The 14413-nt window shown below is 40.7% G+C and overlaps 2 protein-coding genes across 5 annotated transcripts in view; one reads left to right on the top strand and one right to left on the bottom strand.

Moving 5' to 3' along the window:
* Positions 1–287: 287 nt before the first annotated feature.
* Positions 288–6610, bottom strand: shox2 (shox homeobox 2). Of its 2 annotated transcripts, none has more exons than XM_054743393.2 (5): positions 5974–6610; positions 4329–4537; positions 2410–2467; positions 2174–2262; positions 288–1448 (listed from the first exon to the last, which is right to left on the bottom strand). In XM_054743393.2, the coding sequence occupies exons 1-5, from the start codon at positions 6227–6229 to the stop codon at positions 1191–1193; spliced, it is 870 nt and encodes a 289-aa protein (XP_054599368.1). In that variant the 5' UTR covers positions 6230–6610; the 3' UTR covers positions 288–1190. The 2 variants fall into 2 exon arrangements, with proteins under 2 accessions (XP_054599368.1, XP_015806998.1); XM_015951512.3 differs by having other exon boundaries at positions 288–1484; positions 5974–6581.
* Positions 6611–8415: 1805 nt separating this feature from the next.
* Positions 8416–14413, top strand: part of rsrc1 (arginine/serine-rich coiled-coil 1) — a 168484-nt gene continuing 162486 nt past the window's right edge. For all 3 annotated transcript variants that reach the window (XM_054743396.1, XM_054743395.2, XM_054743394.2), the window contains exons 1-3: positions 8416–8516; positions 8954–9147; positions 14057–14179. In XM_054743396.1, the coding sequence (XP_054599371.1) occupies positions 8978–9147; positions 14057–14179 (293 nt within the window). In that variant the 5' untranslated portion in view covers positions 8416–8516; positions 8954–8977. The remainder of the gene's footprint in view (positions 8517–8953; positions 9148–14056; positions 14180–14413) is intronic.

Genomic DNA, 14413 nt, shown 5'->3' with positions numbered 1-14413 from the left:
CCAATGTCCCGGATTAAACGGACCTGTCACAAATGTGACGTTTATCCAAAGATCTTCAGCTGAAATGATACATTATTAAACAATCTGTTGCCCTCAAAAGTTTCCCATCAGCACTTAAAACAATAACATCATAAATACAAATGTCCTAATAATTAGACAAATTAAATTAAACAAAAACGTATATAAATCGTTTAAGAAACTTTAGTTAATTTATTGTAGGAACGAAAAACATTTGGTGGATTTACGTTTCACATGTGATGGAAAAAATGAAAACAATTTCTTGATCATTTTTGTCTTTTTTTTTTTTTTTTTTTTTTTTTTGCTTTTCTTTTCTTGCTTTTTGTTAGAAACCGGAATTTCAGGACAGCTCGTGATCACTTTTATAAAAAACACCAAATTTACATACAGAAAGCACATGAGTTTTTGATACACGGAAATAAAGATAGTTACAGAATGGACAAGTTCCCCACAGGGCATTCATAAAGCCACTAAATAATAATAAAAATAATGCATGTTTTTGTGTATAAACATATCTTACACGTGCCCGTACCGGTTCGCATATAGTCCTTAAAGATTATGACACATTATCCTCCTTTGAAAGGGGGCGGGGGGGGGGGGGGGGGGGGGGACATAATAAACTGATCAGCGTACTCTTATTTGTTTTAAAATGGGACACTTCCTGTGTGTTTTCCAAATAGGCCGGACCTTCGGGTGGTAGTTCCTCTGGAGGACAGAGAATAAAATAATGAGGTGGCTCATAAACTCATGCAAACACTGCAGAGGTGTCTGGGACAAGGAACAGAAAAAAGTGTCTCTGTTGTCCCCTTTAAGCAGAGAAAACATTGATTTGGGGGTTGAGGGACATAATCTGAGGCCAGCCTCTATAATAAAATCAACAACAAGTATATAATATTTCAAGATGAGGGGGGTTTGTAGAATGGTTCGCCTTGTTTGACAAAACCGACCCATCAAGCTGCGTCCTCCTCAGGGGTGTCTCCGTCCACTTTCGTCCTCCAGGCTATCACAGTTCGTCTCTTATTTCATAAATAGCCGATATTCTATATTTATACTCGTCCTCCTTCATTATAAGAAAACATAAATTAAGTCCGTGGATATTTTTCTTCCTTTTTTTTATTTCAGTGTCTGTTGAGTCGCGAGGCCGCGGAGCGTCCCCGCCTCGCGTCCTCCCGTCACAGTCCCAGCGCGGCCGTGTGCTTTTTGGCCTTCAGTCTCAGGTCGGCGATGCTGGAGTTCTTGCTCGTGTTCTTGGCCGCGGCGGCGGCCGCCACAACGGAGGCGGCGGAGGCAGACTCGGCCGCGAGCGTCGCCAGGGGCAACCCGAACGGCGGCGCTGGGAACATCATGTAGGGCGCGTGCGCTGCCAGGTGCGAGTGCAGGTGGTGCTGCGCGTGGGCCACGGCGCTGTCCAGCTGCAGCTGCGCCTGCACCTGAAAGGAGAAGGGCGGCACGTTGCAATGACTATCCTACGGGACGGGAGGACGGATGGAGGGGGAGAGAAGGGGGAGAACATGCGTTAAGTTGGCTTGAAGGCTCATGTTATACTATGGTGAGAATTTAAATCATTTATTACTTTGTGAACAACTTGACTGTGATGTTTAATTGGTTGTAAAAACTCACTGGCTGTAAGAGAGAACTGTTAACAGGTGTGCGCATTTTCATTGTCATTTATGCTCTTACCTTTTTAACTCGTAATTATGTGAAAACAAAGCTCTGTTATTAATTATCTTCTTGATTGAAGCATTTATGTTGTGTTTAGACCTTCAATCCCACACTTAAACGTGCAACTGAGATGCAAAAGTTGCAAAAGTTGCAAATTAATCACGTGACTCGTGGGATAAAACCTTGAGTCTCAACTCTGGACTCCAAATCTAAAAAAAAACGTTTTGCAACGTTTTCACAATTAAACCTAAATTTATGTATTTGCTCAAATAAAAAGGCCCATAAATAAAGGGAATTTCCCACTTAAGCCACGCTGTCATTGCCAGTGAGGTAATAAGAGTTTTGTTACTCCACATTGGAACTGGAGTTTTTTGTATCCTGTGCCAAGACAGCAGTCGGGGCATGATGGTGGGTGGGTTGGGTAGAAGGGCTGAGCTGTTTCTTTATATTGCTTATTTATTTATTATAATATAGACGTTTCAAAGCGACTTGCCTGTTGAAATGGCATCCGCAAAGCCCCCACGTTGACATATGGCGCTACACGACAAGCTTCAAACTGATTCGCTGCTCCAATCAAGACTCCTGCAGAAAACACAGATGATCATGAGAATCATCACCCCCACAACGTGTGAACTGCAAGGCCTGCATAATGAGCACTGCAAAGAAATGCACACATTTGATTGCACGAATAAATGGAGTGCAGTTATGTGTGTATGTTGCAAGAGTTACCTTTATGTAACTGGTTCTCCTGCTTTCTGCATTTGGCTCTTCTGTTCTGGAACCAAACCTGCAGGGACATAAATTAATTAGAGACCCGCTGATTGGCAGCTGCTTGTGAGGCCGTGTGTAATTCCTCTCAAAGTGACAACAACCGCAGAAAAACAATATCCCCGAGGAGCACTGAAATATTAATGACACTGCTTAACCCCAGATTTTAATTATTACATTTAGCCTACAACAAGGAAAAACGTGGGAGGGGGGTTGAACGGAGAGAGTAACAAAGAAAAAAAGAAGAGGGAATGATGATGTCACGCTCATTAGGAGAATAGAAGGACTCCTCTTGGAAGTGCGCAGGACTTTTGGGCTACAATAAATAACCTTGTCAGCGCTGGTTTCATCTTTCTATAGATGTGTGTCCCAGAAGAGTTGAATGGACTCTGGGATATCCAGTTGCAGCAATGCTATCACGGTTTGGGAGATCAGAGGAAAGGGATCTGAGAGCATCTCCCTCTCTTTCTCTTTCCGTCCCACTCACCGCTTAAATGACCGCTGAAATTAATTACCCTTATATGCAGAAAATCCATGTCAGAGGCGCGCTTAAATTATCACCATAACACTTATTCAAAAAAGGATGCTCACGTTTCTCTTTCCCTTCTGCATCGACAAGCTCGGTTTCACAGAAACGCCTTGGAACAGACATTAAACGATTTATTAATATGATAATCTGCTTTTGAATACCTTGGATAAAGCCGGCGCTAAATAAACCCACAATTGGAGGGTTTAATCTGCAATCTCCCTCAAACACTGAAAGGATGATTGAAATATCATATCGATCCTCCTGTCAGCTGGCTTCACTTATTGATCAGCGCGTGTATGTGACTCGGAAGTCCTTTTGCGCGCTCTTCGCCTATAATTTATGGCTATTATAAAAGCAAATGCAGTGCAGGTATTGATTGGGGCAGAACTTAGAGACCCGTCCAAATAAGTGTGTGGTATTTTTGCACCCAGCTGGTAAAAAGATATAATACTCCTATGGAGATAAAAGAGAGAGCTGGTCTTGATTTGGGTTGAAAATAATACATAATGTATGCAAATCCCCGAGCTGGGCTCCTTGTTCAGGACACAATGCGCCTTATTGGGGAGATTCCAGTTCGGGCTTGGGGAGCCCGGCAAAAATCTGCTTTTAACTTTTTTTTTAATAGGGGGTGAGTTCATGATGGAGGTCAGTTCAGGGCTGGTTTCTCCATGAACAATATTAAATATGGAGGTACCTCCTCCGCCGTGAGAGTGGACAGGGGAAATAAATGTTCAAAGTTTTTCATAAAACGAAAAGAAAAAAACATTTTTTTAAAAGAGTTTTCCTCGTGTTCTTTTGTCGTGCCCCTCATCCCTCACCCCCTCCCCTGCTCGCCTCACACAGGACATGTCTGAGCCCCACTACCCTCCCCAGCTTCCATCTCCCACCGCTCGGACTGGGTTTCTGCACAGATGGTCTATCCCCATGAAAAACAACTACAGCAGCAGATAAACACAGCTTTGGTAACACACTACCAAAACTTTCATGCATTTGATTTGATATATTGAAATTGTTAGAGAAAGCTTATTGGTTCCAGTTTACAAATACGCAAATCTGGTTTATCCCCATCTTCTTTTAAAAAAAATGCAAACTGTAAGCAAACAAAATGTCAATAAGAGATTAGAATAAAAAAGAAGAAACATGCATTTTTTTAAATTTTACAATAATAATTATTATTACTGTTACTAAAACATCATTAATAATGTATTACTGCAAACAAAAAATAATGAAATTATAAGATGTTGATGCACATGTTTGCATCTTTCATGTGCTCCTATAACAATTTAGTCTGTACGTGCTTTATTATTATTATTATTATTGATTTATTTTCTCCGGATGAATTGACCCTTGCCTGTACTCTGGCCTCCGACAGTCCCAGTCTCTGGCTCAGCTCCTCCCGCATGAACGCGTCCGGGTAGTGGGTCTCGTCAAAGAGCCGCTCCAGCTCGTTGAGCTGCTCCAACGTGAAGTTAGTCCGACTTCTCCTCTGCTTGATTTTAGTTTGCGTCTCGTCCTCGATGGGCTTCGAGTCTTCTTTCCTGTCTTTCACTTCCGTGGTGCCTGTGAGGAGACGAGGAGGGAATCAGCATCAGCATCAGTGCGCGGTCACCTCCGCTCCAGGCCTGCAGCACTGTGGCGGTGATTTTCATGTGATTTTATTCTTTAAAACGCTGTAAATCTGCATCCCTTCTACAGCACATTTTGTTTAATGATTGCATTTGAATGTTTTGCATTTAAAATTGAAATTGCATCCGTGCGGGTTAGCAGAATGAAGGGTTTGCACGAGAATGGGCAGCAACACAGAATAGGAAGTAAGAAAGAAAGACGTGCCCTCTCACATCACAGAGCGTTCAATCCTCGGATATTTTGTCGAGCTACATAAAGCTCTTTAATTATTAACAGCTTATAAATATGCAACGCCGCATCTTCTGTTGGATGTCTGATACATGCTTGTCGCTGTTCCGCTTTTAACCACGCTGCCCATGACGAACAGATGTCACTTTTACAAGCCACCCAACTCCAAGACATCTTGTCCAGTGAGCCTTCTACACACACACACACACACACACACACACACACACACACACACACACACACACACACACACACACGTTCTACTATGTCTAACAAATTATCTTATTATTATTTAAATAATAAACGAGCCTATTTGTTTAAAATGTCTAAGCATTTCTTCTTATTTTGTTCTTATTAAATCCACTGGCGTTCAGCAGGGCCTTGATTTATTTAGGACAATAATGATTAAAAATAATTATCTCCCACCAGGTGTTCTAAACATGTTTAATATTCTGATATGAGATTTCAGTGTGTGTGGTTTTCACACATTGAAAGAGACATTTGTGCTTTGATTCGTGTTGAGTCGTTTAAAAATCAGAATATCAGGTGCTTCTCCCTTCTCCCTTCTCCCTGAAATATACAAGTCGACAGAGAATAAATAATTCCTGAGGTACAATTGAGACCAAGTGGGGCTCATGTAATAATAAATAGATTTCTTATCGAGTGTAAAACACTAGACTGAAGCGTTTGAAACCACGTAAACACATCTCATGTAATTATTTGATAGAAAATGAATAATTGACTCTTTATATTGTAAAAAAATCTATTTCTATTTGAGGGCCTTGGTAATATATCCAATAATGCGTTGTTACGGGTTATTGGGGGTTATTATTTATTATAAGCTGTAATTCAGAACTTTTTTAACTAACATAGTAAACATAAAATAGCTGTAATTTCAAATATTTTTATTCTGACTGGAAATTAAATTAGAATAACAATGAATAATATTTAATTCAGTAATGGTGTGTCATAGTGACTTGTGAGCTGCTAAAACAATCATCTTTATTTAGCTAAATAATATTGAGTTTTTTTTATATTTTTCTTCCCTCACAAATGATAATTTCGTGAACTCCATCTCTCCCGTTAATCTCTTAATCCGGGTTAGACTGCGTGCACGCAGCAGGCTCCACATCAAGCCCTACCGTCTATGAGTTTGGGGCTCCCGGCGTCCCTGATCCGCTCCGGGCCGAGCATGTCCGTTTCCCTGCCCGGAGAGAGCGCTACGTTCCGGGTAACGGCTGCCGCCTCCTCTCGGCTCCCCGGCTCCGCGGATAAAGAGTCCCTGCTTCCTGCGCGCGCTGCCCCGGTCTCCAACACCTCCCTGTAGGTTATCACTTCCTTCTTCTCCTTCACTTTCTGATCGAAAGACTTGGACACGAAAGCGGTGAGCTCTTCCATCACTGCTTCCTCTCCTCTTGAAAAAAAAAATCACCACACACCATACACTCACACTCTCCCTTTTGCTCCACGCGCAGCTTCAGACATCAATGGTGTGGCTCGTTTTAAAGTCGACCTCTTGAAAATGATGCAAGGTGACGCACGCCAGCTGTATAGATGAAGGTGAAAAAATGTATAAGATGTATCTTCTTATGGCCAATTCCTCCTCCTTTAGAGGCAGAGTTGGGAACCTGCTGGTGATCCTCGATTGAAGTCACAGTATTTATACTTTGCGGCGCCTTGCCCCCTTGATCCGTGCAAATTACCTCCCCTCAGGATGCCGGGATGAGCCCCCCTTCTCCTCCACTGATACGGGAGAGAGAGGGAAGAGGAGTAAAAACATTAAGCAGCACCGCCGCTATTGGCCATTAATCCAAGATTGACAAGAAGGACTAATTAATTTAATTAAGCGCTCATTCGCTGCTATTGTCCTGAGTTAGTTTCTAAACACCCGGGAGATGGTCATGGTTCTCTCTCTCTCTCTCTCTCTCTCTCTCTCTCTCTCTCTCTCTCTCTCTCTCTCTCTCTCTCTCTCTCTCTCTCTCTCTCTCTCTCTCTCTCTCTCTCTCTCTCTCTCTCTCTCTCTCTCTCTCTCTCGCTCTTTCTGCAGGGGTGGGGCTTAAAATAATCTGAAAACGACAAGAGAGAGGGAAGCACTTGGTTGAGGAGTTCTTCCTCACTACATCTCTGTGATCTGGGCGAGAAAAAGAAGACGCAACAAACGGTGACAGGGAGAAGAGGATCGGACAAGGATCTACAATGGGAGCCTGATTGTTCAGAGGACAGATTTGGTTTAGAGTAAAGGAAGTTGGCCTCAGGCCAGATATTGTGTTTCATTTTTTTGTATTTTAGTTACTGTTCTTTTAATTTATTCTAAAAGGAGAAATAATGATAAAATAATAAGAAATACTTATTATTATTATTATTAATGTATTTTTTAAATTGTGCATTAATTTAATTCAAATCAGGAGCCATGATTTATTATTACTCCATCCATGACTCAGTTTACTTTACAAATCACTAATTATGCATTTTGCACCACTATCATTAGCGAGACTATATCACTTATTAATTCTCACAGGGATTTTTAAGCCATTAGGGTGTTAAACTGCAGATAAACGCTTAATTATTGTGTCTCCTGCGATGCGTTGCCACTGGGCTCCCTAATTAAAGTTTCCTGCTCACTTTTTTTTACATTTCTCTCGCTTCATTGAAATGAATGCCTATATTTGCAAAAATAAATAAACGATGACGCACTTGCGGTAAAGGTGCAACAGTGCACAGGGGGGTGGGGTGGGGGGTGGGGGGCAATTATGAAGAGGAAACATAAAGCCAGACAAGAAATAGGATACAACGGGATTTGGAAACCGTCGAGATGAATTTAATGCAAAATTAAGCATGTTTATTGATAATCTATATAAAGCCTTATTTCCACACAGGAGCTCTAACAATCCACCTAATTAAATATTAACGACGTTTCAGCTTGAACCTTGGGCATTAATTACTATTAATCTTGCTGCATCTGAAAGCAGGATGGATCCAGATAGTGTTTAACAGCTCCTTTTATCTATTTGCAGCGCAGACTCCCTGCACTTAGTTTCTCTGCAGGCACTTATAGCTTATATGCACCTTGCTGATCAATCGGTTGGTCGCTTCACCTCCACCTTGTGTTTATCTCCCACCCCATGTAATTAAATATTTCACTTTCCTGCAAATTGCTTGAATTCCCTATCTGCCTATGCAGTTCAGACTGTGTGATGGTATCTGAGCAGATCATTTAGTCTAATGCGAAAACATATTTCCAAATTGTCTGTGGAGCAGAACAAAAGGAAATGTCGAGTGGTGGTAATCAAAATTATTTTAATAATTTCAAAGACAAAAATAAATAAACGCAGAATAAAAGGATATGTCTATGCAAAATCCCTATTCTGTATTTCTTAAATGGAATTGAAACAGATTACATTTTATTTTAAAATGTGTATGTCTCAAAGTTTTAGTTATTCTCTAGGATTTTGACAATGTGTAGAAACAACAAAATAGGTTTTATAGTTACAATTGAAATGGTTTCACATGAATAAATTATAATAGAAAATGAGTAACAAAAACATTTTAGTCAGGAGCGCTGTCCCCAATCGATTGATCTGTGTTTGACTCGTGATGCCTGCACTCGATCAATGCTTCTGTGTTTGACGAGTAGAGTCTTATTAGCAGTTCATGGCTAGGTTGTGTGATATTTAGCGGTTTAAAGGTGAGTAGTTGGCATCCTATTTTAAGATAATGTCTTTTCTAAAATCAGATATCTTTACTACAGCGTGTACGGAATGAGATCAGACATAAGATGACCGCGCATAATGTGAAATACTTCTTTTAGAACACGGATATCTTAATTTTATCTGAATGCTTACCATGTTAGCAATGATTAGCTCGCTGGTTAGCCGCAGTGCAAATCAATCTTATTTACTAAACGTTTCTTTAAAAAAAAAGTTCGGGACTGTAGTGTTGTTACAATTTACACCGCGATTTAAGACTCCGTAATAGTCACATATCTGGAGGAGGTTATGTGAGGTTAAACGCTGTGTTACAGTTCTCCGGGATACAGTTTAATTTCTAGAAAATCCCTTGATTATTACTGGAGTGTGTAGAAAGGTGACTAATGAGCACTCCTTCTCCTGTGTGTTATGCTAGCTGACACTCTGATAGTGCATCAGCATGGGTCGGCGCTCTTCTGACAGTGATGATGACAGTCGGAGCAAGAGGAAGAAAAAACAGCGTCGCCGTTCGTCCTCCTCTTCTTCATCCTCATCCTCCGGTAGCCGGGTGAGAAGCAGCCGCAGCCGGAGATCCAGTCGCAGGACCCGATCTCACTCAAGAGACAGAAGGTGAAACAAGCTTTACCACTGGTTTCTGATGGGTTCATCACTAGAAAGTCTTCTCTGGTGCTGATGCTTCAGTTAAACTTCCAAGAAATCAGCTTAGGTTTTATAAAGTTTTGTTGATATAATCAGTAGACAGGATCAGATAGTCAGATTAAATGGCTATTCTCTGTAGATGACGATGAAAATCATGGTTTAAGCAATGTTTATAACATAATTCATCTAGGGTTTATTACTTTAACACCTGTTTGGATGTTAGTAAACACATTATAAACACATGGCTTGTGGCTAAATTCCCCATATTTATATCCATCGAGGCTTTTAACACATCTGACATTTTTATAATACTTGAGGATACTTCTAACTTGTTAGAAGAGCTGAGGAGTATAATCTGATATTTGATGCATTGAGATGCAGACATAAATGATTATGAATTGCTGAAGAAGCACATGATAATCGATTATAGTGTAATGCACTAGTTTTTTTTAAAACCACAGCATAAATATTTGATTCTAAAGCTGCTCCAGAGCCATTAAAGCTAATATGTAGATCTAATATAGGTTTTATCAACTAAATGGAAGGAAATAATTGAACATGTTCTATAAGTTTTGGGTATTTTTTAAGATTTTCTTACCATCTGCAGAGAATGTTTTCCCCACAGTCCAATATGTGACTGTTGAATGAGGAAACAGATTTTCTTTTACTGTCTTAAATTTTCTTAAATGTTTAGCGCTTTTGCATTGACCTAAGGTCTGTTGTGATTGAAGAGCTTTTTGGGGGGTGTTATGTTGTCCCAGACATGTTGATTAAAAAAAAAAACAAGAAAATATCTGACATCTTCAATTTATAGATGATAATGAACCCATCTGAAATAATCATGATGCATTGAATTGAATCGTTGACATGATAATCAAATCGTGAGACTAGTGACGATTCACACGTCTACTTGTCTCCATAGCAGCTTCAGACCCATCTCTAAACTTCCGTTCATCTTCAAGATCTTGGAAAACTTTGTTCCTAAACAACTCACAGCTGCTCTTCATGAACATAACATCTATGATTGCTTACAGTCAGGTTTTCGTAGAGCTCATTCTACTGAAACAGCTCTTCTTAGGGTCTCTAATGACCTTCTGACTCACAGTGATGCAGGGGACTGTTCTGTTCTGGTCCTGCTGGACCTGACTGCAGTCTTTGACACTGTTGACCATCACCTGCTACTGGAGAGGCTGAGAGACTGGGTAGGCCTATCAGGAACTGCTCTGGAGTGGTTCTCCTCTTATCTTTCTGAGCATTCCTTTTCTGTGGCCGTCTCCAAGTTAGGTCCTCCACCACCTCTCTTACCCATGGTGTCCCACAAGGTTCTGTGCTGGGGCCCCTACTCTTCCTCCTCTATCTGCTTCCTCTTCAGCACATCCTGAGCTCCTTCAAAGGAATCTCCTACCATCTTTACTCAGATGACATCCAACTGTACATCTCCTTTAAGCCCCATGAGGTGTCTAAGCTGCAGCTGTTACACACCTGCTTAGACTCTATCCAAACCTGGATGGCTGGGAGCTTTCTACAGCTGAATGAAGATAAGACTGAGATCCTCATCTGTGCCCCAGACAAGCTGGTTCCCAAAGTCAGAGACTCTTTTGGTCAGCTTGCTTCTCACACCAAATCATCTGTCAGGAATCTTGGTGTGACCTTTGACCCAGCTCTCACCATGAATTCTCATGTCAGTTCTCTTGTTCGCTCTTCCTTCCTCCATCTCAGGAACATTGCTAAGCTGAGTCCCATTCTGTCCCGCTCTGGACAGTTATCCACACCTTCTTCTCCTCATGCTTAGACTACTGTAACTCTCTTTTCACGTGTCTGAGCAGAACCTCCCTGAACCGTCTACAGGTGGTTCAGAATGCCTGTGCTCAGCTTCTGACCAAGTCCTCCAAATACACCCACATCACCCCGCTTCTCCTCCAGCTTCATTGGCTGCCAGTCCACTTCAGGGTTCATTTCAAGATCCTGGTTCTGGTCTACAGGGCCTTACATGGACAAGCACCATCTTACATTGGTGATCTTCTTAGTCCCTACACCCCCAGCAGGTCCCTGAGGTCCAGTGATCAAAGCCTACTGGTTGTGCAGCACCAGGCTAAAGACCAAAGGTGACAGATCATTTGCTGCTGTGGCCCCCAGACTCTGGACCTCTCTCCACCTGAGCCTGAGATCAGTGGTCTCAGTGGTCTCCTTTAAAAAGCAGCTGAAAACTCACTTGTTCAAGCTGGCTTTGGTGTGACCTTCGTTACCACGCTCTCCTTATCCGCCTTTCCCGGGATCCACTGATTTCCCTCTTATTCATTTTCTCTCACTTTTCTTGCATTATTATTTTTTAATCACAATTGTCCATTTTAGCTTATTTTAAACATATTTTTAATCACATAAAAAATCTTTTTTATATTCAAAATTATTTTGTTTTTATAAAGCGCCTCGTGATTTTTCTGTTTTCTTTCTTTCTTTCTTTCTTTACAGATTTTGTTGAGTAAATTTCATTTAGTTTGTGATTGTTAGATTTTGCAGAACATAGAACTATTCAATTAATCTCAGCCTTTGAATATTTTTACCATATATCTAGTGGCATTTTATTGAACAAATCTCTGTAACATTTGAGCAGAGTATCATCAAGTGAGTTGTATCTTTAATCTACTGAAGCTCAAATTGAAAAGTAATGTTTAGTTTGAAAGCTTCTTGTTTAAAATCTTCCAGTTCGATCAATACTTATTGCCTTAAAGCAGTCTTGGTCTGTGACCATTAGGGATGCACCGATACTGATACTGGTATCGGTGCTAGTATCAGTATAGGTAAAAGTTAACCGATACCAATGCAGTTGCTTGAAAATGGCTTCACTGTAACTTGACATTTCTGTTCACCTAATATTTTAGTTTTGTGATGATTTCCATTCATATATTTTACATTTTATCTACCTCACAGTCTTCCTGTTGAAAACAGAGAAGAAATTAAAATCTGTATTCCAAATCATTGCATTTTTTTGTGTGGTTGAAATATCGGTATCGGTAACCGGCGAGTACTCAGACCCAAGCATCGGTATCGTATCGGTTTGAAAAAAAAAAAAGGTATCGGTGCATCCCTAGTGACCATCCAATCACACAAGGGCTTGATCATGAAACGAGAATACAAAATGATACACGGCAATATTTTTGTGCTTTGGTCGAAGAAAAGGGGTTAATACAGCTATTGTGACCTATTTCTTGTAAGAGTAACTGCATCACAATGCCTGTTAAATGAATTTAGCTTAATACAATTAAGTTTTATTTTAAATTCAGTTGTTAAACTGTAATTTTATGAAGTATTTTCTGGAAATTATGAGATGAATTCTGGTGTTTGCATTTCAAACAGGCTCATACAGAAGTATATAAAAAACAATATGTGGGTTATTAACACTTTTTATTTATTTTTGCTTTGATTTCAGAAGTGTTTCTCAGGTGAACATATCCATGCATCCACCCTCAGCTGGCACAAGCTCTGTGTGGCTGTTAGAACATGGCCAGTTGATGGTAATTATTTATGAGACTTGGTCAAGGTCCATTACCGTTGATGGGAAGTCATTGCCTGCCTACACAGAGTGGGGCTGGGTGGGCAGCGTAAACCCTGGGACCACAGTCCCTCGTCTATTAGCCGTACATTTTGATCAATTAACCGAGACCTTGTGTGTGTTCCTGTTTAAACCTGTCCCTTTAAATAGGCTCACGCGAAAGAGCGCTAACGTTCAGTAGCACTGTCAACCTGAATACTCACAGACTGTGTAAAGTGACCTCACATGTGGTAAAACACAGGAGTGCTTGTGTTGTGGGTGGGTGACATCATGACCACATAATTAACATGTATAGGGGAGTAACTGGAACCTTTGCCTTGAATGCAAAAAGAGAGCCAGACGATGAGAAGAAATGAAAGACGCGGAAACCATGTTGATATAATTCATTTGAATGTTTTCTGTGTTAAACAGTCATATTTTATTTCCTTCCTTTTGTTCCACCTATTGTTTTGATTACAATAAGTTGGTGCAGGTGTTTGTGAAAATGTGTGAACTCACACCACCTTCCAACAAAAAAACCCAAAAGCCTCCGTTAACCAGCCCGTGTTTTCTTCTGTGCGATGTGTGAAGTGGTTTTGCAGAGCGGCTGTGGAAGTTATTTCATAAGGCTCCGCTCTCGGGATCCAGCCTTTTGAATACTAATGGATCTTTGCTGCGCTGCTCTAAGTGCTACAAATCTGGTTTGATAGTTCAGCTTCTGCTTTATTTGTATTGCTAGCCTTTTTCTCCTCCCTTCTATGTTGCAGAAGTCCCACAGGACTGAGTTTTTTTTTTATTTATTTTTTGAGGAAGTTCAAAAAAAAAAAAACAACACAAAGATTTGGTTGTTTTTGGCTTTGGTGAATCAAAAGAAGAGATTTCACATAATGAATATTGCACAAACTGTGCAGGAGAAAAGAAGGATTTCTGCATTTACATTCACCCTGTAATGCCTTCGACTCCTTGATATCAGTAGGAACACGGCTGGAGCCGTTTTTGGAGAAAAGATGATACACACTCTGCATCAGAGCACAAAGGGGCCCCTATGGAGGAAGTGTAGGGCTGCCTGCTGTGGCTTCCAGCTTTAGGACATGGATGAGAGTTGCTTTAGGTGGTGCTTGATGCATTTGTCTTTGAAACCTTTTGAGCTAACTTAAACTATCGCAAATGTGAATAACTTTGATGAAAGTTTGGGGATCTTTTTCCTTACTTTTTAATCAGGACAAATTAGAAGTTTTCACTTCTGTTGTATTCTGCAGTTTGACAGTGCTTTTATTTCATAAACTTTTCCAGTTTTAGAATTAATTGTGTGTGTGTGTGTGTGTGTTTCCTTACGTCTGTCCACTTTAGGAGACGGAGACGTTCCAGCAGCAGTTCCTCCCACAGCTCATCTCGTCGGAGGAGGAGTCGAAGTGCAGAGAGAGACAAAGGGAGGAGCCACCGCTCACACAGATCACGCAGTCGGGACAGAAGGTAGCGCCCTCACACACTCTGCTCACTCTCTGTTTGCTCTGTCACTCAGCTTTTACCTTCTTTTTCTCAGTCATGAACGTTGCTTTTAATATTTGAAGGGCAAAAAGAGGATGCAATTAGTCTCATTTGGTATGGCGTGACCAATGTTTTGTTAAATAAATAAAAGAGTAAATGTATTGTAGGGTAAACGCATCATTTAGTGAAATGTAACAAAATAATAAACTAGCATTTATT

The sequence above is a fragment of the Nothobranchius furzeri genome, chromosome 13 (assembly GCF_043380555.1).
Source record: "Nothobranchius furzeri strain GRZ-AD chromosome 13, NfurGRZ-RIMD1, whole genome shotgun sequence".
In the NCBI taxonomy this organism is placed as follows: Eukaryota; Metazoa; Chordata; class Actinopteri; order Cyprinodontiformes; family Nothobranchiidae; genus Nothobranchius; species Nothobranchius furzeri.
Note: the sequence above shows the minus strand (reverse complement) of the source record. Positions and strands in the feature narration are given on the sequence as shown.